The 25738-nt window shown below is 40.5% G+C and overlaps 1 protein-coding gene across 7 annotated transcripts in view; it reads left to right on the forward strand.

Annotated features, from left to right (window-relative positions):
* ELMOD1 (ELMO domain containing 1) overlaps window positions 1-25738 on the forward strand; it is a 68185-nt gene that overhangs the window by 24211 nt on the left and 18236 nt on the right. For 3 of the 7 annotated variants that reach the window (XM_008261903.4, XM_002708412.5, XM_051849756.2), the window contains exons 2-6: window positions 3479-3580; window positions 16628-16773; window positions 16909-16937; window positions 17769-17866; window positions 22039-22168. In XM_008261903.4, coding sequence (XP_008260125.1) covers window positions 3564-3580; window positions 16628-16773; window positions 16909-16937; window positions 17769-17866; window positions 22039-22168 — 420 coding nt within the window. In that variant the 5' untranslated portion in view covers window positions 3479-3563. Of the gene's footprint in view, window positions 1-3478; window positions 3581-11533; window positions 11665-14898; window positions 14958-16589; window positions 16774-16908; window positions 16938-17768; window positions 17867-22038; window positions 22169-25738 lie in introns of those variants that run through there. The other 4 variants (XM_051849751.2, XM_051849748.2, XM_070077746.1 and 1 more) reach the window with 4 other exon arrangements.

Consider the following 25738-nt stretch of genomic DNA (forward strand, 5'->3'; position numbering starts at 1 on the left):
TGTGTCTAGAGCATAGTAAGCATCAATGTATTTTAATGAACTTTTTATTTTAGAGTCATTGTAGAGTTACAAATTACAAAGATAGTACAGAGAGTTCCAATGTTCCAGTGCTATAGGAGTATATGCCTCAATTTTTATTCCAAGTCCTTGCCCCCACAGAGAAAGGAATTCAAAACAATTACATAAATATAGTACATACATGAGAACAGGATTTATTCAAAAGTAAGAGAATGAATATACATTCATGCATGAGTATGAGCAACTCCACACAAAGAGATTCCTGTGGAGTGGACCAGAGAGTTGCCTATGAAAGAGAATGTGGGAGGAGGCAGGAGAAGGAGCCAAAAGCAAAAGCCAGAAGCTAAAAAGCCGAAAAGGCCATTTCCACATAGAACAGTCACTTTAATGGAATAGAGGTGGTCCCTTAAATGGGATGGGGTCTGGGAGGGGTTTAGCATGTATGAGTTTTTTGGGAGTTTCATAGCACCTCTGCAGGGAACTTAACATCCATGTGGCTATAAAGGTGGCTCTTCCTTCTTGGTCCTGGATGAGACACTGGTGTATCATGGGAAAGTGGCATACTAGATTGACAGGTAAGGGGTGTACAATACAAGACTAAAGGCAGAAATTATTAGGAACCTCTTCCAGCTCATCTGTTCCTACCTAATCATCCTGCCTGGTTCTCCTATATCATTAGCACCTCCATTTCCCTTTTTGTTAAGATCTTACATTAATACACTACATTTGTCGCAGCTACTGAACCAATATTGATACTTTGTTATTCACTGAAGTCTATTGCTCTATTCAGATTTCCAAAGTTTTTACCCAATGTCCTTTTTGTGTCCCAAAATCTCATCTAGGATACCACATTGAGTTTTGTAGTCATAGCTCCTTGGCTGTGACAGTTTCTCAGCTTTCCTTGTTTTCATGATCTTGAGAGTTTTGAGGAGTGTTAGATTTTTCATGATATGTTCTTCCATTGGAGTTTGATGCTTTTCTCACAAATAGACTGGGGTTATAGGTTTTTGATAGGAAGATCACCTGTGGCCTTCATATCCTATCAAGGTTGTGTGCAATCACCATGAAATTTCACTGGTGATTTTAGCCTTGATCACCTGGCTGAAGTCATGCTTCCCTGGGTTCTCTGCTCTTCGCCCCAATCTCCCACTTGGCACACTGTACCCAGGAAGACACTAAGTCCAGCCTACATTTAGGGACTAATGTTACACCTTCTTGAGGGCAGGATATCTACTTAGACTGTTTGGAATTCTTTTGCATGAGAGATTTATAGATTCCTCTTCATTGATTTATTTGTTTCTTCAGTGATTTACTTATATCAGCATAGAACCATGGATACTCACATTGTGCTTCAGGTTATAATCCAATGCCACTTTATTTTTGTTACTCACATTGACCCAACTTTGGCTTTTGGGAGCACTTTGTTGGCTACTGTGTTTATCTGAAATATTGCTATTCCATTTGCCTTGAGCGCTTCCTGGCTTCCTGGGACTGCAAGATCCTTTAAGCTCACTTTTTCCTGCTCTGGCTCTGGCATCAACTCTTTCTCCAGGGATCTCTGTTTCTATTTTTTGTTGAATGTATTAGAAACCATGATCTAAAGACTGGGAGAACACTAACCAAATAGTTTATATTTTGTAAAGTATTTATTTTATTCATTTGAAATATATATACAGAAAGAAATAAATAGACAGATAGTCATATCCCATCTGCTGGTTCACTCCCCAAATGCCTGCAATGGGCCAGATAGAAGCCAGGAGCCTGGAACTCAATCCAGATCTCTTGCATGGGTGGCAGAGACCCAAGTACTTGAGCCTGCCTCCAAGGGTATGCATCAACTAGAATCTGGAATCAGAAGCAGAGCTGGGACTCAAATCCAGGTACTCCAATATAAGATGGGAGTTGGTGGGAGGGTGCCAAGTGATGCCTTAACCATTGTACTGCAAGTCTGTTCCCTTGGATTCAATTTCAAAAGCCACGAAAGTACAAAAAGTAACATGTTCCCACTTCCTGAAATGAAAATATGTTCTTTTCTCCTTTGTTTGGTTTCATATACATTTTAAGAAATAAAATACTTGTAAAGTTGAAGACCATTTTTCCCTCCCCACTCTTCAACCTGTCCCTCTCATCTCAGAATCAGCATCTTAGCCACTTGTCCATAGGCTCCCTTCCCCGGTTGCTCTTGCAGCTGGTGTCCTCTCCTGAGGTCACTTCTCTCTGCTGTTGCTTCCAGTGCCTTTCTCTTCTGTAGTCTCATCCTGGCTTGCTACTTTGTAGGCTACCCCTAGTGCCTATGAAAGGAAAGCAAATTGTAAGCTGAAAAGTGGTATACAACTATGAAATCTTTTTGCGCTTCACAGATGAAGCCTTGAATCAGACATTTAGCCTAGCAGTTAAGATGCCTGCATCCCATGTTGGAGTGCCTGGGTTCAAGTTCCTGCTCCGGCTCTCGATTCATTTCCTGCCAATGCAGATCCTGGGAGGCAAGAGTGATAGTTCAGGTAATGGGTTCCTGCCACCCACATGGGAGACCTGGATTGAGTTTCTGGCTTCTGCCTCTATTCTGGCCTAGTCTCAGCTTTTGTAGCATTTGGAGAATGAACCAACAAATAAATTTTAGAAAGGAAATGAGGTCTGAACCATTGTTTGTTTGGAGTACCTGGCTCTTTAACACTATTTTTGAGCTTAAAGACGTTACCAGTTGCTTCCAATTATTTTTAATTGTAGTTCTGGAGGGTTGAGTATTCTTTTTTAAGAATTATTTATTTCATTTGAAAGTCAGAGTTACACAGAGAAAGAGAGGCAGAGATAGAGAGGTCTTCCATCTGATGGTTCACTCCCCAATTGGCCGCAACAGCCAGAGCTGTGCCGATCCAAAGCCAGGAGCCAGGAGCTTCTTCCAGGTCTCCCGTGTGGGTGCAGGGGCCCAAAGACTTTGGCCATCTTCCATTGTGTTCCCAGGCCATAGCAGAGAGCTGGATGGGAAGTGGAGCAGTTGGGTCTTGAACTGGTGCCTATATGGGATACTGGCACTGCAGGTGGCGGCTTTACCCACTATGCCACAGTGCCGGCCCTGCTGAGCATTCTTAATTTAAGACCCCCAATTATTTGGAAATCAGGATAGTTAATTTTATGATTCTTCATTTTTATATTGTTTTAAATACTGTTCCTCAATTTGAGGAATAATACCCAAAAGTAAAGGAAAAATACTATTAAAGGGGTTGCCCATGAAACTAATAATTTCTCCAGCAAGTGACTTAAAATGAAAGACTGAAAGACTAATTGTATAATTATAAATGAAAGACTATATCTGTCTCTAGCCATTCAAATGTGTTTCTGTATGGTCATTTCAGTTGATAATGTTCTGGGTGCATAGAATATTGTTTTCTTAATAGGTACAAATTTTTGGCTTGTGGTTTCAAACTCCCATATAGCAAATATATCTAATTTCTTTCCACAGCTTATACTTACTTTGACAAAGGCAAATTAGGAAGTAACTACTTCAGCACGGTTTGTGTAGCATCTGGACTATCAGCTCAGGCACCATGAAGCACTTCCTGCGGTAAGTATTTATAGTTCCCTGGCTGAGTGCTTTAATGTGGACAAACTTCCTTGCCAATTAAGGTAACATTTACTATCAGGTGACCAGGTTTGTTGACACTGCATTTGACTTAGAATAATTTGGTGTCCAGGTTTGTGGGCTAACTCCATGTACATGTTGATGTTAAGAGAGAATACTTGTAGAAGACAAGAGGTCATGGACACAAAAGCACAAATCTTTTAGACAATCCTGATGCCATGTGTCTCTAAAGAATAGTAGACCTGCAAGTTGAAGTTCAAGGAGTTAGCAGGCAATGAATCAGCAACTACAATTTGTGTAAAATCATTTTCCTGAAATAACTGATTCTAAATATACCTTAATTTAGATTTTGGTTTGCTGGCTAATCTGTACAAGGATTTTAAAATGTTCCTTTTTTGGTCGAAATATGTGTTCTAAGCTTCTTCTTGTGCTGTCTTAGTGATGTCTCTGAAATCTGTACTGATTATGAGTTCCCTGAAGATTATGCTGGACAGAGTATGTTATATATTATTTATCATCTTTGGGATGATCTTGTTTTTGTTCTGGAAGCCATTTGGTGAGACCGATAATTATAACTATTTTCAAGAGTATTTGTTGAAATTTCCCAGAAATTTCATAGCATATTAAAAATATGAAGAATGAAGTTAGTCCAGTCCTGAATGTTGGCAGAGTCAACACACTTTCCAGAAGATTGGTTCTTGTCCTCAAGAGAGGGACCTACCTCTGTCACACATTCCTGTCCTTTGTTTTGGCTTACTTTCACTAATCAAATAGCTAATGGGCTTGCTTCTTTTAGAAAATGATTTGGTTCTTTACGAGGATGCAATTTAAGATTTTCTTTTCCTGGTTGGTTTTGGTTCCATCATTGTTTCTAGAGCATCTATATTCATTTGTACAAGATTCACTGTGCCTTGGTGCAGCTGCTGCTTTTCCTGGATCTTAGAATAGCTGAAAGCTCAGGCCACTATTAAACTGTTTATATTGCTTATTGGCATCAGAGTTTGTTTTCTTGTGTAGACTGCCCTCTAACCTGTTTATCTCAGCTGTGTACAAAGATGGAATTTGAAAAATCACTAAGACATTTGCCAGCTCAGTATTTGACCTGATATGTTTTTGGTTACCATGGTAATTACCTCATCTGTTCACACATTCCTAAAAAATTGGTATCTAAGAATGCCTCCTGAGTGTCTACATGATGTCTTTTAGCTGTAGCATGATGTTAACAGGAAGCTTCAGTGTTGATGTAGCATCGACATCAGGAGCTCCCTTTGTGAAAGGGTGGTGGTGGTAGTGAGGATTGTGCCAAGCCTTGTCCTTCTGACTTCTTCAATGTCTGTTGTTTTAGGAGAGCTTGAGTAGCCTCAGGACCAGTGATTTCAGGAGAAATAGTAGCCATTGCTTCTGTTAGTTTTATTGTCGAATTGCATAGTTGCAACAGTGTGCTTAGAAAAGATTATAATACTGTATTTTAAAATTAATTGGTAGGTGGTGATTAAAACTGGTTCAGTGAAAATGTACCACTGTAATTTTGCACAGAACCAGCACATCCCTATCAGTTATATGTTCTGATACAAGTATTTCTCTTTTAATTTGACATATGTTTTATAAATAATAGTTGGTATTGATTATGAGAAACCAGAGCTAGAATGACAGATTTACATATCAAGCAAAAAAACTTGATAAAATTTTTATTAAGATTTTTTTTTTTACTCACTTCAAAGGCAGAGAGACACAGATGTTCCAGTTGCTGGTTCACTCCCCAAATGGTTGCAGCAGCCATTCTGGGCCAGGCTGAAACTAGAACCAGGGACTCTAATCTTGTCTCCAATATGGGTGGCAGGAATCCAAGTACTTAGGCCATATTCCACTGTTTTTCCAGGAGCATTAGCAAGGAACTGAATGGAAAATAGGACATCCAGGACTCAAACCAGCACTCCAATATGGAATGCTGACCCCAATTTTTATGTTTCAGTTTGAAACTTAAAAATCAAATGATGTTGTGGGAAAGAATGAATTTTAGTCCACACTTAAGATGCATAATACCTATCTTAGTTTATTTTCTGTTTTATAGTAATCCCTGAGACTGATAATTTACATAAAAATATTTCTTAGCTTTCTTGAGGCTGGGAAGTCCAAGATCAAAAAGACCACATCTGGTAAGGGTCTTGTTGCTGGTGGGACACTTTCTAGTCTTGAGATGGTTCAGGGCATCACATGATGAGAAGGGACCCATGCAAGAGGCAGAACCAAACTGGCTTTAATAACAGACAGTTAACCCATAAATCCATAAATGGATTAATCCATTATGAGCTCAGACCCCTCATGATCTAATCACCTCTTAAAGGTTCCATCCATACCTCACAATGAAGATTGTATTTCAGCATGAGTTATGAACGTGGGGACATTCAAAGTATAGAAATACCCAGCTGCTCCAGCTCACTGTTACCATCTGAGATATTAATGGTGTAACTATTCAGAGCATAAACAAATGGGAAAAATATTTTATGTGTGTTTAAAAATTTCCACGAAATGTAAGGAATAGATTCTATTACGTTGGTATACAAAAATGCTACTGGATTGGTCTACCCAGCTAAAGAGTATGTTTTAAACAGTGTTGGAAAAAAAGCTTAATATTGGGTAGTACCCTATAGTCACCCACCCAATCTGATGATAGTGTTGTCTGCTTGAAAAGAAAACAAGAGATAAAATGGATAAGAAAATGTGCCTATATGTGATTAGAAAAAGAGGGGTGCTTTTTGAGGTCTTCAAATAGCTAAAGCTTAGCATTTCATTTTTATAATATAAGCTATTAACTTTAATTCTGTTGGTGTACACTGCTGAAGGAGTCCAAGATTGTACTGAAGTCTTTTCTTCCCCCATGCTAGGACTTAGCACACGATTCCATTCCATGCTGTAGATTGAGAACACTATTAACTTTTGGTAAATTCTAATAAAGGGAATTTTTGAAGTCACTTCATGTACATAATTACTTTCACCTGTTCCAGCCTCAGAATCTCAGTTTCTCAGCCATGGACCTCACTGAATATTTTCATTCCTCAGGCAGAAAAGAGGATAACATCTGCCAAGCTCAGCTCCTGTAGGAGGAACTGAACAATGCCAATATAACAGACTTGTCCCTATGACCTGGCTTAGAGTGACTGAGGGAAGAGAAGTCTTTTACTGTTACTATTACATAAATAAAAGGCTTGCAATTCATAAAAAAAAAACTAAATTGATTTTAATTAGTCATTCACATTTGATCTTGGCCCACTGATTCATTTATTAAACATTTAGTGCTAGTGTTTTACCACTGATTTCAAAGACTTATTTAATTTGAAAGGCAGAGTTACAGAAAGAGAGAGATCTTGCATCCACTGGTTCACTTCCCAAATGGCCACAACAGCCATGGCTGGTTCTTGCTGAAACTAAGAGCCTGGACCTCCATCCGGGTCTCCCACACGTGTGCAGGGGCCCAAGTACTTGGGCCATCTTCTGCTGCTTTCCCAGGCATGTTAGCAGGGAGTTGGATCTGAAGTGGAGCAGCCAGAATATGAACCAGCACTGATATGGGATGCTGACATTGCAGGCAGCAGCTTAACCTGCTGCGCCATAACACCTGTCCCAGTATTATACCACTTTTTATTTTCTCTTAATATCAATTATAATAAAATATGACTCAATATGACATCTTACAGAGGACAAGGAGGCTTAGCAAATTAAGTAGTTTACTCAAAAGCATACACATATTTGAGTGCAGGCCTATTTGATCTCAAAGCTGTTTCCCATAATTTGTACATCTTGTTATACCTTACTGTAGGCCCACAGTAAGGCATTATAAGTAGTATAAAATAAATGTGAGGTAGTTTCTGTTCCAAAGTAATGTTGCACCTGCTAAGGAGATGCAGTGTATGCATACAAAACTCAGGAACAGGGAGGTGGTCAGTGGTAGGTTCAAGGATTTTGTGAAGGGATTATTCAGGGACGTGTTCATTGAGGTGATACTGAAAACGTGGGAGGGCTAAGATTTTTAACATTTAAAGGCCGGCGCCACGGCTCACTAGGCTAATCCTCCGCCTTGCAGCGCCGGCACACGGGCTCTAGTCCCAGTCGGGGCGCCGGATTCTGTCCCGGTTGCCCCAATCCAGGCCAGCTCTCTGCTGTGGCCAGGGAGTGCAGTGGAGGATGGCCCAAGTCCTTGGGCCCTGCACCCCATGGGAGACCAGGATAAGTACCTGGCTCCTGCCATTGGATGAGCGCGGTGCACCGGCCGCAGCGCGCTGGCCGCGGCGGCCATTGGAGGGTGAACCAACGGCAAAGGAATACCTTTCTCTCTGTCTCTCTCTCTCACTGTCCACTCTGCCTGTAAAAAAAAAAAAAAAAAAAAAAAAAAAAAAAAAAAATTTAAAATAGGGACAGAGGATGCAGAGGTGGAAATGATGCTGTGAACATAGTATGACCAGGTGCCACCAGCACAAGTGGTCCAAGTTTGTTGTTGGATGCAGACCCAGTTTACAGTGAATAGAAAAGATAAACAACCACCTTGAGGCAGCTTTTGGACACCTTTCTAGGCATGGTGTAAAACAGCCCAGAAGCATAGTAATATTTCACCCCAGACTGTCCAGTCAAACTTTCCATTCAGTCCCAACCAATTTTCGATGCTTTTGAATGGCAGAAGGCACAAAGAAATGTTGTTTTCCCGTAATTTTTTTTAAAAGATTTATTTATTTGAAAGGCAGCATTCATGGAGAGAGGGACAGAGAGACAGAGAGGCCATCAGTTCACTTCCCAGATGGCCACAGCAGCCAGGCCTCATCCAGGCTAAAGCCAGGAGCCAGGAACCCCATCCTGGTTTCCCAAAGCGGTGGCAGGGGTCCAAGCACCTGGGCCTCCTCTGCTGCCTTCCCAGGTGCATTAGCAGGAAACTGGATTGGAAATGGATCAGCCAGGATTTGAAACAGTGCACTGATATAGGATGCCAGCTTTGTAAGCAATGGCTTCAGCTGCTGTACCTCAATGCCAGCCCCAAAATTTGGTTATTGTAGCTTGAGATATTGACTGAGCTTATGAGATGCAGAACTAAGACGTGAAAAGAGGAAGGTTTATGGCCTGTGCATCCAAATACCTGTCTATAGACTGTACTTAGACTGGCACTTATAGCCACAATTTTCTCTCTTTTAGGAGTCATACACATATAATATATATGATATGTGATACATACATATATACACTATACTTGTGTATACACACACACAAATGTACATGTATCTATACACATAGAGACTTTAAATTATTTTGATCCCTGCATTAAGACAAACAGAAATGTTTCCACACTCCTGTTAAAATATGTTAACCTGCATATTTTTCTAGGCAGTTTTCTGTAGGTGACCTCCCCAGAGCCTGCCTGTTCCCATCACACTGCCCGCGAGACCCTTGGAGAGGGTCTGCAGGCACCTCTCCTGCCCTTTGCTTCCCCTTGGCTTTTTGGGGCCAACTCTTCGCCACCTTATTGTTTATTGAGCCTCCCTATGGAACATGGGCAGGATGAATGAAAGCCATGAGTACTCAGTAAATACTGCCTTGGATTTCATTCACTTATCTGTTGGAATTATCAGTTCTGAAGTGAGTAAGGATACTGATTTTCCCCCGTCCTGGCCTCGTGTAGGATGAGCCAAGCATGGCTTTCCTCTCCAGTTTCAGAGGAAGGTATATATTTTCTCCCCTCTGTCTCCTGAACACCTGAGTATTTTCTTTAATAGAAATATCATCCTGGTGTCCAACTTTTTGTTTTATTGTCATTTTTTCCTACTAGACTGTCAGTCCCTCATGCACAGGGATGTCACGGAGCTTGTAGTACAATTAAATCCTTGGCTCATGTTCACTTTTTCCAATGCCATAGTCCTCACTCTTTTTGTTTCTATACAACAAGGCCAGTCTCATGTGTTTATTCAGTTTCATTAAACTCTCTTTTAATCATCATTTTCCATTCTCCTACCCCAATTCATTTACAATCTCTTACCTTCTACTCTTCCAGGTCTTTAACTCAACAGACATTAATTTGCTCATAATACTGTGAATATCCTTAAACCTGGTATGGTTTAAATTAAGATTATACTATTCTGTGAATCTGTAATAATAGCTAGCTCATCTCTTATCCCCTGTGGGAGACTTTTTAGGCCTATAATGGATGATGGGGCATTAATGATACCCTTTGATGACTTTGTTTATATATTTTTCTAATTTTGATTGTTTTAAAATATTTTTATTTACCAATACAAGTTTATATTTTAGATTACATTTAAACATGTTAAAGCATAATGTGAACATAATGATATTTCCCATCTGACCCTCCCTCCCTATTGAGCTCCCACTCTCCCTAAAACTGTATATATAAAATGCATGAAATTTTTCCCTTTATATAAATAAATTTTAAAAGCATAATGTATTTGCCACTTCTCCCTACAAATAACTCAATAAAACTATTATGCAAAAAGCAAAAAAAATTTTTTAAAGCATCAGTTTTTAATTAAATGATATCTTTAGTAAATTAAGATAAACCCATGTCTTCATTTCTTTTATCTTTTTTTTAAAAGATTTACTCATTTATTTGAAAGGCTGAGCCACAGAGAGAGGGAGAGGCAATGAGAGATCTTCCAACCATTGGTTCACTACCCAGATGGCCACAAAAGCAGGGGCTGGGCCAGGCCAAAGCCAGAAGCCTGGAACTTCATTCACTTCTCCCACACGGAGCCATCTTCTGTTGCTTTCTCAGGCACGTTAGTAAAAGAATTGGATTGGAAATGGAGCAGTTGAGACTTGAACTGGCGCCCATATGGAATGCTAGTGTCACAGATGGCAGCTCAACCTGCTGAGCCACAATGCCAGCTCCACCTTCTTTTCTTTTAAAAGAAATAGATGAACTATTAATTTATTATTTTAATTACCCCAAAATCAGTTATTGCTGTCTAAGCCCTCAGTTAGAGATTTTCTGGAGGTTAAAAACAGTACCCTTTGCTACAGCAGATTTTTTTTTTTTTTTTTTGACAGGCAGAGTTAGAGAGAGAGACAGAGAGAAAGGTCTTCCTTCTGTTGGTTCACCCCCCAAATGGCCGCTAGGGCCGGCGCGCTGCGGCCGGTGCACTGCACCAATCCAAAGCCAAGAGCCAGGTGCTTCCTCCTGGTCTCCCATGCGGGTGCAGGGCCCTGCACTTCGGCCATCCTCCACTGCCTTCCCGGGCCACAGCAGAGAGCTGGACTGGAAGAGGAGCAACCAGGACAGAACCAGCGCCCCAGCCGGGACTAGAATCCGGGATGCCAGCACCACAGGTGGAAGATTAGCCTAGTGAGCCGCAGTGCCGGCAGCTACAGCAGAATTTTTAATAACATTGATCCATGGTGGATACATACCCACCACCCTCCTTAATTTTTTCAAGAAGGCAGTGCTATCTCTTTAGATAAAGAATAATAGAAAGACCATGGCCCCCCGCTCTCCCTTCCTGGACATAGAGTCCGTTCTCAAGGCCTTTCCTTTCCTTTATGGGAGGGCAATGTGCTTATTTTTCTAGAGGCCCACAGATGATTTCTTTGTATGATTTCACATTTCCAATTCAGATCAGATCCTATACAGCCTCTCTTCCTAGGACACAGCTCATTTTAGAGACAGCCATATTTTCTAGGCAAAACACCTAGTGGTTGTTAATTCCTCCCCAGCTGCCAATGTCCCTAATGAGGAGCTTTGATGGAGCAACCAAAACTTATTAAATGTCACCCTAGAAAAGGTATGTCATGCTCCCAACATTGAGCAGCCTGCTCTTCTCTATCACCCTTTAGATGAAAATGGTTTCCTTTGGGCAACTGTGGTTTGAACCAAGAACTGTGATCATTTTGGTACCGAGCTTTCCTCACCAACAGGTGTACTTCTTGTTTATTACAGGATTTCTTCAAGCAAGAATTAACTTTCATTAGTACATGCATTGAAACTGTTCAAAATGAGCCACTTTTCTCTTAATGTTCCAAAAGAAGACATCAAAGTAACAAATTTAAGATGATGGAGTAGTGTTGCACCGCAGGTACCCACACCCTCTCCCCCTGCAGACAAGGGGCTCCTGGTTCTAGGCGCAGCTCTCCGTTCAGAAGCCCCGTCCCTGCTGAATGGATTCCCCTAGTAAAAGTGCCGCAGACAGGAGCTCACTTTTATTTGGTAGCAGAGATATGATCCCTTCTGAATAATTTACATGGGTGGCTACTCTGATTCAAGGTAGAGAATGAATGTTAAATAATAAATATAATCATGATCGCTTTAAGGAAGAACACTGCTGTGAACTCAGCCATAAACTTCACTCTGCAGCATATTAATACATGGTGGTAACAGAAAATATTGGAAATGGGATTCGTGTATTCCTCTAATTTTTATTGAATCAGGTTTTCATAATTATGCAAGGCACTCACACTAGGCAAGTTACAGTCACTTTTTGGGAATACTATCAAAAAAATCCATGATTAAAGAAACAGAAATAAATATAAAAACGGCTGCCTATATATCTACTGATTAAAAATATGAGATGTGATCAGTATTTTCTCTTCTTAGTCTTGAGCATTTTATTGTTATTCCTACAAAATCTAACAAATCCTTTCAGGGGTAAGTTGGGAATTTTTGATCATAATGAAGAAAAGTAAGTCAAGTGTTACAGAAAAAGAGCAAATTTTCCCCTATGAAAACTAAACTTACTGACTCGCTGATTCCGTCTGAGAGGAAAAAGGAGCAAGCTATAAACCTCGTGGAAAAAGGGCTCAGATAGTGGAGAGGATGGAGTTAGTGCATTTCAAGAGGAAGTAACTGAGATCTCAGGGTACTTTTGGGGTGCCTCCTCTTTTTTTAATATTTTTTTAATTTGACAGGCAGAGTTAGACAGTGAGAGAGAGAGACAGAGAGAAAGGTCTTCCTTCCATTGGTTCACCCCACAAATGGCCGCTATGGCCGGCACGCTGCGCCGATCCGAAGCCAGGAGCCAGGCGCTTCCTCCTGGTCTCCTATGTGGGTGCAGGGCCCAAGCACTTGGGCCATCCTCCACTGCCTTCCCGGGCCACAGCAGAGAGCTGGACTGGAAGAGGAGCAACCAGGACAGAACCGGCGCCCCAACCGGGACTAGAACCCGGGGTAGTGGCGCCACAGGTGGAGGATTAGCCTAGTGAGCCTAGTGGGCTGCGGCGCCGGCCAGAAGTGCCTCCTCTTAATTAAAGGAGAAAAAGGTGCAGGGAATCTCAAGGCTGTTAAATTCAGAAAAGAAACAGACCCACCCTTTCTTCCTTTCTTCTCCCTTCCCCCTTTCTTTCCTTCCTTCATTCCTTGCTTAACAAAACACTGATTAGCTCAAGATTGTTTACAGATCTCTCCCCTAATTTCTTCCTTTTCAGGGTTAATATGTCAAACCAATTTATTATTCTCTCAAAATACTTAAACATTTTTATTATTCTGCTTTTGACCCCTCAGCAGTTTTTCCATAAACTTTACGTTTTGAGGATGTGAAGATGGCCAAATAATTTAAGAAGTGAGCTCCTGGCAGTGAGAGTGTTGGGTGGTGAACAGCCATCCAGAGTCGCTCCTGTTGGGGGTTTGCTGATCCTTTCATAAGGAGGGAAGTCATCCTAGGAAGGCTTCCACAGGGGTAACACTGAAGGTTCCATCTCTGAACATGCCTTACCTATACAGGTTCATGATCTAAATGTAAAATAAATTATGCCTGTCAACACATTGTTTGATCTGATGATCTGGATTGAAAAATAAATATATAGTACCTAGACTTTTTAATGAAATATTTGTGGGCATGGTGGCTCATTAGAAAAATAAACCAAAAATTAAAATATATTTGGATAATAAATATTAACAGGACTGTTGGTCTATTTATTACAAAAGAGTTAGCAGTATGTCAGTGTTATTTCATAATTGAAATGATTCTCTCACAATCTATGCTATTGCTCATGTGATTATGTGAGAAGGAGGTGAAGCATTTCAGAGTTGTGAGCTCTAAGAAATGATTCTTGGGATTGGTGTTTGTCACAGTGGTTAAAACACTGCTTGGGATGCCCACAGAACATATCAGAGTTCCTGGGTTCAAGTCCAAGCTCTTCCTTCAGTTCCAGCTTTGTGCTTATGTGCACCCTGGGGGGCAGCAGATGATGGTTCATGTACTTGGGTCCCTACCAAAAACATGGGAGACCCAGGTTGAGTTCCTAGCTCCTGACTTTGGCCTGAACCAGCCATAGCTGTTGTGAGCATTTGAGGAGTGAGCCAGGAGAGGGAAGGTCTATCTGTCTTTGTCTCTCCCTCTCTCCCTGCCTTTCAAAAAAAATACAATTTTTAAAAAAGAAATTAAGAGAATTGATTCTTCATACCATACTCCTACTGCAGATTTCTTTTGGGTTTCTCTATCTTGGGCAGTGTGAATATTGTCAGGAGAGTTTAAAAAAAACATAAAAGCAAGCAGAATGTGATATCTTTCTCTCCTTTTATATTAGCTTGTCTTGATGCCAAACAAAAACAGGTATTTTCTCATGTGCAGGGAGACCAGGGAGAGAAATTACAGTTGGGCTGGAAGCTGCTCTACATTCGGATACTTCTGCCGTCCAGGATGGCATTTCTGGTCTCAAGCTGCATCTTTATGTAGACCTGATAAAGAAGGCACTGAGAAAACTTTCTCAGGATTTATTTAACTATAATCTGTTTAATGTCTTGTTCCTAAGTAGGGTAACTACAAAGATACCCCATAAATAATCACCGGAACCTTCCCTAGGCTGCGAGGGCCTGATTGGCAGGTGCTTCCACCTACAATAGCGTCCTGACACTAAGACTAGAAAGGTGGCTTCATTGGAGGCAGGGGCCCACTCCTGAGGTCAGCTTCGCAGAAAGTTGTACATGAAGCAGCTATCATGGAATGCTTTTACACCTCGACTTAACACAGGAATAATGGCTCCCAGGAATTAATGTAATTACCATTTGGCTGGGGATCAGTTAATAAAGATAATGCTCAGTCTTTTTTTCTGGCATGGATTTCCAAAAGTTTGGAAGTGAAAACAAGAGAGCAAGTTGAGGTTTTATTATAAATTTTCTCACTTGTCTCATTAAAATGTTCCACTGAATTTATTTTTAGAGGATTTTTTTTTTTTTTTTTTTTTTTTTTTTTTTTGGTGGGGGTGGATGGAAGGCAGGGGCTGTTAACCTAAATCTCACAAATCGTAGAACATATTGACTGGAACAGTTGAATGTCAGGCTTTACATTGTAGTAAATCCATTTTTTGTCTTTCAGGAGAACCTGGTTAATTTCATACTAACCAGCTATACATAGACATTTTATAAATACTTTTGGTAAGGTTTTGGTGCATTTTACACATTTTGATTTTTGCTATAAGTTTGTTTTTTTAAAATAAAGTACATACTTATTATAGAAAAAGAAAACATACTTAATCAACAAAGAAAATAAAAGTTACTGGTGATCCTATTAGTAAAACAACTGTTAACATTTTTGTTGCGTATCTTGCCAATCCTTTTTTTCCCTGTTAATGTGTCACTATGAAAAATTTTTAAAGGAAAAGTATATCATCCCACACATAGTCCTTTGTAACTCTTTTCTATGTGATAAACATAGCCATTTTCATGTTATTAGATATTCTGGGACATAACTTTATTGACTGTAAACTAGTCAATGATGGGATCTTAATGAAGCAATTTAGTTGTTTGCATTGTTTCTTTCCATTCCTTTACATTTATAAGATATAGACCTCATCCCTTTGTACAAGTCAGACAGTTATAATTTTTATTTTTAACACAAGGCTGTTGAAGATATTTGAATGAGAAAATTTTGAGCAAAGTATTGGATCATTTTCAAGGATGGATCACGTTGTTAAGCCTATTAGTTAACTAATTTGTCCAAGTGACCCTGGGTCCATCCCCTGGATTCCCCTTGAGGGAATTAGTGAACATTTGAGAGAAAAATGAAAACAGACACCTTTAGAAATGACATTGATAGGAAGGACTATAAATAGTTCTTCCCCCAGGAATGCATAGTATAAAGAGAAGACAAGTTGAATATAAGCTCCTGGATGATAGACTCACGTTACATTTAAAGCTGGAATCACTCTGAGACTCTGAAATACCAGGAAGTAGTTGAAACTCATATTTTAAAAATCAGAAGTCAGCATTAAAAAGAAAAATTTACTTGTGAATAAGTACACAGTCAGTTACAATAGAGTTTATAATTTATTGAAGTATTACTGGAACAAAATAGACTTTATAGTGAAGAAAATTTTCTTTTGTGAGAGCCAGGAACGAACTTCTCGAGAGTTTTTGAAAAGTTTACATCAGAGAATGTTGTCATCTCCAAGGAGGCTCCATGGTCAATGGTGCTTGTCTAGTGGGTTGATGAAGAAGCATCCAGCAAGCCTAGGGAGTATTGGAATTGGTCAGCAGAGGAGGCAGTGGCTACACAACTAGTCCTCAAGGAAGAAACCAATGCCTAAGGAAAACGGAGGGAGGGAGGGCAGATAGGGAGCAAAGGAAGAATCCAAATACAGGTAGTGGCAAAAGAAAGAAAGAGAAAAGGCATTAAGGAGGGGCCGTAAATGAACAAGGAAGAGCTAAGAGGTTGTCCAGGCAGGCAGAAGAAGCAAGTATTTCTTTCCCCAAGTCTACAGGAATCAGACAAGTCCTAAACATGAGCAGTGTTACAGCATTGTTTTCCCCATTCTGATGTGTTGCCAACATGTTTTTAGGCAAAAATGGGAAAATAAAGGATCCAGTGTTTCATCCTCGACTTGTTGGAATGCCATATTGACTCGAATAGGACATTCTGGAGCTGCATCCAGTTGTAGCAATCATAGCTCCAGCAAATAAAGTAGTCTAGGATTAGCAACACACACTTGCAAACCCAGAAATCTAACCGCACATTTCCTTCCTCGCTTCCTTCCTTGCTGGTGGTGGTTGCTTTCTGTTCTCTTGCAGAGTTCTATTGGAAGGGTGCTGTCTTTTGTTTTTCACAGAATGTTGATCCAGGTGTGCCTGTATTTTTACTGTAAATTTTTGTGGCGCTGCCTGAAATTTGTAATGAGGAAGCTGACTGGAAGATGTGAACTGCAGCGGATCTGTTACAGCACCAAACCTGGAGCTTCCAGAACCATGAAAATTGGTAAGCATGAAATACACAAGGAAGCAAATGGTAGAAACAGTGGAATTGGGGATGCAGTGTTATTATTTGGGTGCAGTCATTTAAAACCATTTGCAAAGGATAATTTTTAATGACTTTTTGTTACTCTTTTTACAGAAACATCACTGAGGGATTCAAAAAGTAAGGTAAGTAAAATTGTTTCTTTTTCAGCAACTTTTTGCTTGGAGGCTTACTTCTAGTATAAAAAGCGAAAAAAAAAGAAAAACAGAAATAAATGGTTGGCTATGAAAATTTATGCAAACAGAATTGTTTGCCTCTTACAAACTACTACACTTTCTACATGAGGGCAGCCACTGTATGGGACTTTCTAGTCAGATTTGTGAAATGCTCTGACTTCGTTGCTGAATTACCCCTTTTTTATACCTCTTCCCAAGTCATAAACATTCCATGAAAATAGGAGCAGCGTCAGCTCTCTAGTATTTTCTCAGTAGCCAGATCATCTCACTTTATACCCAAGATGTTGTAACACAATCACAGAAGCTGCTGTGCCAGCTTTTACAGCGTGTAGCTGAGCATCCACGTACCCTAGTAGTTTTTCAAGATTCTTGATCATTTTATTTTATTATTTAATTCAGGCATCCTTAAGAGTGTATCCCCCTGGGCTTTCACTCTTAAGTGGTAGGCACAAAGCCCATCAACAATGGAGACTATGTTAGGTGAGGAAAAGAAAACATAACATTTCCGTATTCTGATAAGTAGCTTGAAACAGGTAAAAATGGTCTGAAAAACAACTTGTGTATTTCTGCTTTATGTTAATTACCTTGATCAGAAAAATTGCACTATCGCAATTATGAAGGTTTCAAAGTTCTTAGAATTCAAATACACTAGATCCGTGTTTGCTGGTAGCTTATATCTTCATGCAGAAGCTTAAACAATACCAGAAGCCCCCTCCTAGGTAGGCACTGATTAAGTCCCTGGTGGTGATGAAAAGGAACTGACTGAAACATGTTTTCCAGCTGTTGCAGACATCAGTGAGTGTTCACCCTGATGCTATTGAAAAAACTATAGAAGACATCATGGAACTGAAAAAAATTAACCCTGACATAAATCCACAGTAAGAATGTTTCTTGTCTGGGAAATTTAGAACACATCACATAGCCACATAATTAGTTTTCTCCCTCCCTCCCCTTCCTCTCTCCCTTTCTTCTTTCTTGCTTCTTCTCTTCCTAAAATAGTCATTTGCAATGTTTTAATTTGCAGTTGAAGAATAAAGAAAAAAAAGGTCTCTTTTCTTGCTTGTAACTGGCAGCCACTTTCTGTTCCTCCTGTGGTGTATGCTTGTGCTTCTGAAATGCAATGAATGTAAGAAATGTGGCAGAGGTCCCTGATACCAGCAGATGAGATAAAGGAAGCCCATTCCTCATCAGTCACTCTATGCGATGCCTGTTTTCACATTAGCAGTAAATGCTCAAATCATGAATGCGCCTGGGCTGATTTAACTCCAACTAGAATATTCTTCAGTTACTTCATGAATATTCCTTCTTGACAGGCTGGTAATCTCAGAGACAGTTCCTACCTGCTTGTCAAAAAGACAGGCGTGCGTGGGAGGGAGATGAGGAGTTTTTTCATGAAGACTTTAGAACTTTATAATTTATTCCTCTTGGAAGTATTAAAATGCATTTGGCAATTTTCGTGACATTTAAAATTAGCTCTATATTTTCCAATGAGAACAGCAATTTTTTAGTAAAATTTTGGGTTAAAGACATTGGGTAGAATAAACTTCAAATGCAGATATATTTAGAGACATTTTTAGGTTGGGAACAGTCAAACTGTCTTTTAGTTGTGCATAGAGAACTTCAGCTGTTCCCACGGAGAAGAGCTTTTCATTCCCAGAGACAGGGAGCTGTGGCTGGAAGGAATTTCTGGACACATTCTGCATATGTTGGGGGAATCTAGGTACAGCTATCCAGGGGCTCATCACAAAAACACCTGGTCCCTATGGCATTCGTCCGCAGCTGCTCCAGCTAATTAGTTGCCTTTTCCTTATTCAGCCATGAAGTGTTGGTTTAATTTTGTAGAGAAGGTATTTTTGAAATCTTCTGACATATATTTCATCCCTGTGGGGAGGTGATAAGGAAGCAATTCATTCTAAATTAGGTTGAACCAAAAATTTAAGACTACAGCTGGGCATGAGGGATCTATTAGTCTCATAATTTTATTTAGAGATTAGATTAAATAGCAAATTTTTTGAGGTCTGTCCTATGAAAGTTATAAAAGTTGCACTCAAAGCATTTCTTTTCCATTCATTCTTGATTTTCTTTTTAAAGTAAAAATAGCCTTATAGATAATAGGTTTTTTTAACATCCCAATGTGGACTCTGCTGACTCGTTTTCAGTATTAGCAAATTCTGATATAAAATATGCTATACTTTTTTTAAAAAAAGATTTATTTATTTATTTGAAAGTCAGAGTTACACAGAGAGAGTAGGAGAGGCAGAAGGAGAGAGAGGTCTTCTATCCGCTGGTTCACTCCCCAGTTGGCTGCAATGGCTGAAGCTGCGCCAATCCGAAGCAAGGAGACAGGAGCTTCCGCTGGGTCTCCCACCCAGGTGCAGGGGGCCAAGGACTTAAACCATTTTCTATTGCTTTCCCAGGCCATAACAGAGAGCTGGATCAGAAGTGAAGCAGCCGGGACTTGAACCAGCACCCTTATGGGGTTCTGGCACTGCAGGCAGTAGCCTTACCCACTACGCCAGAGCGCTGGCCCCCAAAATGATATACTTCTTTTTTTTTTTTTTTTTTTTTTTTCCTTTTTTGACAGGCAGAGTGGACAGTGAGAGAGAGAGACAGAGAGAGAAAGGTCTTCCCTTGCCGCTGGTTCACCCTCCAATGGCCGCCGCGGCCGGCGTGCTGCGGCTGGTGCACAGCGCTGATCTGAAGGCAGGAGGAGCCAGGCGCCTCTCCCGATCTCCCATGGGGTGCAGGGCCCAAGCACTTGGGCCTTCCCCCACTGCACTCCCTGGCCACAGCAGAGAGCTGGCCTGGAAGAGGGGCAACCAGGACAGAATCCGGTGCCCCGACCAGGACTAGAACCCGGTGTGCCGGTGCTGCAAGGTGGAGGATTAGCCTATTGAGCCGCAGCACCAGCCCAAAAATGATATACTTCTATGAGGAAACAAAGAAATAGGTGGCTAAGGATGGGGAAAATATAGCTTACTCAGTTATTACTACTATTAATCTCATTTTATTTTAAATATATTTCTTAAATGCTGCTGATGGTGATACTAAAATTTACTGTAGAAAAGATTTAATTGACTTTTTTTGTTCCTTCCTTTTATTTCTCCATTCTCTTCTTTCCCTCAAGATTAACTCTCTTCTCAATCCTACATTGGTTTTTTGGGTGACCAGTGCCATTGTGACCTTTGCTAAACTTAAATATTAGATTTAGTTTTTTTTTGGTGCTTTGGCAACAAGTAATTATAAGACATTTAATGGCACATAAAATTTATTTAAGGTCAGTATTCCTGAGCTGTCTGACACTGCCCTCTGTTTTTGTAGTATGTATCCAGTCCTAAGACCTGTTGCCCCCAAGTCTGGATTTAAATTCAGTGATTTTTTTTTACCCTCAAAGAAGAAGATGACAAGGTCATTGTCATTGTGGTTATAATGGTCACAGCAGAAATGTTCCAAGTGAATGAACTAGGAAGAATAATATGTTGGACAGTATCATATGACATTTCCAATGTTCAGTCACAACCACACACACAAAAAACATGGCTGTAAAGAATTTAGCAAGGATAAATAAACATGAAGTAATGTCTTTAGATTTTAAAATACCATCAGATGAGTACAGAATAGAATATTTTATATGACAATAATTTATATGAAAAAAGAATCTTGATGATCAGTCACCTGGTTAAAAGACTTGACATGTTACATTGCTGCTTAGAAAGATCCTATTTTACCTTGTAAGTTATAAGAGGAGAAAATGGCAATCTGATTACAAAAGTGTGGGCCTCTAGGTGCTTTGCTAGCTAGACTGTGTTCTGGTCTGGGGATGTGTACTTAGGGGCTGTTAGGGGCATAATATGCGTTCAGAGCAGACTGAGCCGTGTATCAGAGCATCTGGGAAGCTTTCCCACAAGAGGGCATTGAAAGCATGAATGATTTCCCACACCAACCCTGCCCTTGCCCGCACCAACCTCTGGAGATAGGACCAGAAGAAGGAATCACTATCTTAAAATATACAGGCACGACCGAGCAAGGCGGAACTAAACGTGCTCAGAGGACAGAATTGGAAGCACTTGAAAACAGGCCAGGGGGATTTTGTTTCAGCCCAAGACAAAGTGTTGAGGGTGTGGTGGGAAAGGACACAGTGGGGACTCTGCAACAGCTGTGGGCTCTCTTGGCACCGCCTAAGCTGTTGGGGAGATGCATAAGTTTTTGTTTAGTTTCATCTCATTTCATTTTGAAATGTTTCCTTCCCTGAAGCCCCTGAGCTTAAGATGGATCTCTCTCTCTCTTGCTCTCTCTCTCTCTCACTCCCTCTTCCCCTCCCCCTCTCCTTCTCCCCCTCCCCTTCTCCTTCTCTCCCCCTCTCCCTCTCTCCCCCCTCCCTCTCCCCTTCCTCCTTCCCCCCTCCCTCTCCCTTCTTCTCTCTCCCTCCCTCTGTCTCCCTTCTCTCTCCCTCTCTCTCCCTTTCTCTCTCTGCCTCTCTCCCTCTCTCTCTCCCTCTCCCTCCCTCCTCCCCTCCCCCTGTCTCCCTCTTTCCCCTCTTCCTCTCTCTTTCTCTCCCTCTCTCTCTCTCTGCCCCTCTCCCTCCCTCTCTTCCTCTGTCTCTCTCTTCTCCTTCCTCCTTCCCTCCCTCCCTGCCCCTCTTCCTCCCCCACTCACCCTCTTGAGCACACCCTTCTGAAGTGATTCTGATGTACCCATCTAGGGGGCCTACATCATCCCTAGGAACTCATTACTACCTGTATTCTCTACATCTTCCTTTCAAGTCAGCCATGTAAAGAAATCCCTTGTGTTTTTTTTTTTTTAAGCCACACGTTTGCAGTTTACCTTAAGATAAAACCAGGATTAGAGGTCAGTCTTAGCAAGGTTGTACTACTGTCTATGTGGAATTCCAGTAATAATTGTACTTCTATTACATAGATCACTTTGAGCCATTTCCTGAATATTATCTACATATGAAAAATTCCATCATGTATACATCAAAGAAACAAATGCCAAAAGCACGTGTTTTGTTCTCCCTCCTGTGTGTTTCTCTTGTTTTTGAACACCTTAGGCTGGGAATCTCGCTTCAGGCTTGCCTTCTGCAAATCGTTGGGTACAGAAACCTCATTGCAGATGTGGAAAAACTGCGCAGAGAGCCCTATGATTCTGATAATCCCCAACATGAAGAACTACTTTTGAAGGTTAGTTCTTGAACAGTTTCAGTCCTTAATTCAAGTCAGATGGTGTTTGCTAAGGGCCTGCCTTGTGCCGGGCACTTCTCTGGATATCGGAGGTTCAAAGATTAAGAAGCTGTGTGTGCTGTACCTGGTTGGGAAGGCTGGGTTTTCCTGCTGGTTCAGGTGTTGAAAGTGAGTTTTCTATCAGAAAATTCATGTGAGAAGTTCAGAGGCAATTTTCGTTTGTCAGCTGAGAAAGCGTCAGAGGTGGTAGCTGTGGGCTCTCACATTTGGCTCCAGTTTAGGTGGTTTCACATATGTGGAAAGTCAATAGGAGAAACAGCACTTGTCAGAGGGTCCTGTGATCTTCATTATGACATTTCGAAGAAGATGAAGTTGATTTCTGCTTTAGACGTCTTGGGAGATGACCCAAGATCCTAATGCTGACTGTTTGTTCATGTCACTTAGAGAGTATTAGAAGAGGAGGTAAAGGCGTTTCGGAACTGTTGGAAAAATAGTATGTTCTTGGCTGTCAAAAAAACCTTAAAATTTTTATTGGATCTTATGGTGTATTAAGAAACATCAATACAATTTTTCTTCAAAGTGTTGAATTTTCAGTTAAAGAAGTTAATATAAAAAAACCTAGGGCCAGCCTTTAGAACAGTAGCAAAATTGGAAGAAAACATTTGTTGAGCTGCCTTAACTTTATTTTATTGAAGAATGTCAATAGAAGACATACTTGTTAAATGTATCCTGTTGTATATTTGTATGTGTAAATACTGAAGCAGGTGACTCATCTGTCTCTGCTAATTCATGCTGGATCTGATACGGATCATTAAAAATTAAAGAAGCCTCATTCTTCGTGATACTATTTTTCTTTCTCTAATTGTAATTTTATTTTACCTACCACTGAGTTCCCGCTTCACTTCTTGTCCTTTTTTTCCTTGACCATTTTCTGATGGAAGTATTCAAGGTCAACAAAACAAAGTATGGTAGGAAATAACAGGTGAATGAAAAGGAAAAAAGTAATATAATTAGCAGACTGGTCAGAAGCACCTGAGATGCCCTCAGAATCAATGAATGACGTATGCACCATCTTTAGCTGATCTAATGTATGTTTGCTGACACAAGGTTGATTTTCAACAAATGTGGGTGGATGCATTGAATTACTGTGGTTCATTAGCTACATGTAAGAATATTTGGGATACGATGTTTTAAATTTTATTTAATTAGCATATAATACTGTACATATTTATGGGGTACAAAATGATAATTTGGTACCTGTATAAAATATGCAATGATCAAATCAGAGTAATTAGCATTTCCATGTTTTCAAATACTATCATTTCTGTGTGCCAGGAGTCTTCAAACCCTTCTACTTTAGTTATTTTGAAATGTGTAGTTAACTGTTGTAGCCTATAGTTGCCTTGTGGGGCTATATAATCCTAGAACTGCTCCCCCATCTCACTGGGTTTTGGTATCCATTATCCACCCTCTCTCTGCTCCCTCCCCAATCCTTACTGCCTCCTTGTGTCCTCTATTCTGCTCTCTACTTTTGTATGATCAAATTTTTTTTATGTTCCACAAATGAATAAGAACATGCATTGTCTGTCTTTCTGTGTCTGACTTATTTAAACTAATCTACTGCAGTTCCATTTAGTTGCCACAAATGACAGGATTTAATCATTTTTATGTCTGAGTAATATTCCAAAGTATATAAAAACCACATTTTCTTTTCTATGTATGACTTTTATCTATGGTTATTCTTTGAGTATGCCTGTGTTATCATTTGGGTTAACTAAACAAGATAGTAATTATTGTCTTTATTTTAGAAGAAACCTATAAACCTTTTAGTCTAAGCTCTGATTCATACAACTACTAAATTATGAAACCAGGACTGTCCACTACTGTGTTAGGCACTTTGAGACAAAGCATCTTTTCTGTCCTCACATAAATTTCAATCTAATTGGGATATATTCTACATCTATAGAAATCACTAAATCATATCCACAAAGCACCCTCAAAATATCTCCCAAATGTATTCCATGCCCACTGCCTTATGTAGCCATCATCTTCAACTTGGGATATTACAGCCTTTTAATTCTGCCACTAAGCCTTAGATATTTTTTTTCTTCCATCTTCCAAAATACTGCTGGAGAGATTTTTCTAAAATATAGGTCTGTGATTCCGTAGATTAAAGACTTCAGGCTCCCCAGGTCCATCGTGGAAAGTCTGTGCATTCTCCCATGGCATTTTGGACGCTTTCCAGTGTTCACTGTTTCTCTAAGCTGCATCTCTTGCATCCACTTCATATACAGCACATTCGCCATTCACCATGAGCCAGAATAGGCCATGTCATACCATATGCCCAGGAATTTGCTCTTAGTGTTCTCGCTGCTACCCACTATTCTCACAGTGGAAGCCAGCTCATTTTTTTTTAATTTTGTTTTAAACTTTTATTTAATGAGAGCCGGCGCCGCGGCTCACTAGGCTAATCCTCCGCCTTGCGGCGCCGGCACACTGGGTTCTAGTCCCGATCGGGGCGCTGGATTCTGTCCCAGTTGCCCCTCTTCCAGGCCAGCTCTCTGCTGTGGCCAGGGAGTGCAGTGGAGGATGGCCCAGGTGCTTGGGCCCTGCACCCCATGGGAGACCAGGATAAATACCTGGCTCCTGCCATCGGATCGCCGCGGTGCGCTGGTTGCAGCGCGCCGGTCACGGCGGCCATTGGAGGGTGAACCAACGGCAAAGAAAGACCTTTCTCTCTGTCTCTCTCTCTCACTGTCCACTCTTGCCTGTCAAAAAAAAAAAAAAACCTTTTATTTAATGAATATAAATTTCCGAAGTACAGCTTATGGAGCCAGCTCATTTTTAAAATCCTTACTGAATTTTAACATCTTCGCTAGCCTCCCCAGGGTAACTTAGGAGGGAGATCTTTATTCTCCTCTTCAATTTATTCAAATTTCAAGTATAATTATAAGAAAATCAGTAATAGAAAATATCTACTTAGTGTTTAATATGTACCAACTTTTACACTAAGTGTTCTATAGCATTATTTCATTCAGTTGGTCCAACTACCTTGTGGCACTGGTACTATTTCCATTTTTCAGATGAGGAAACAGACTGAGCAAGTAAGTGACTGCAAGCTCACATAGTTAGAAAGGGCTCTTAACCTACTACACAACACCGTGTCTCAGGAGAGAACCACGTGTTGTTCACATTTGGTTCCCAGAGGCTGACTCTTGGTTTGTGTTTGACTGCCTGAGTTTAGGCACTTTCGTATTTTAAATGAGTATTAACCCCTTTGATTCCCTACTACCCAAAATTTTGTGGAGCAAGAGTCAGCAAACCAAGACCTGTGGGCCCGATTTGGCCTGCCACTCATTTTTACAAGTAATGTTTTATTGGAACACAGCCACATACACTCATTTTCATGGATACTTCAAAATGTTCACAGGAAAATATAATTAAAAGATTGGGGGGTGGGGCTGGTGTTTTTTAGTCTTGCAAACTAAGCATTCTCCTAATGAGTGGGATTTGTAACCTATCTACAGAAAGGAAATGCTTGCTTTTGACAGTCTTTACCCAACTCACTGG

The sequence above is a fragment of the Oryctolagus cuniculus genome, chromosome 1 (genome assembly GCF_964237555.1).
Source record: "Oryctolagus cuniculus chromosome 1, mOryCun1.1, whole genome shotgun sequence".
Lineage (NCBI taxonomy): Eukaryota > Metazoa > Chordata > Mammalia > Lagomorpha > Leporidae > Oryctolagus > Oryctolagus cuniculus.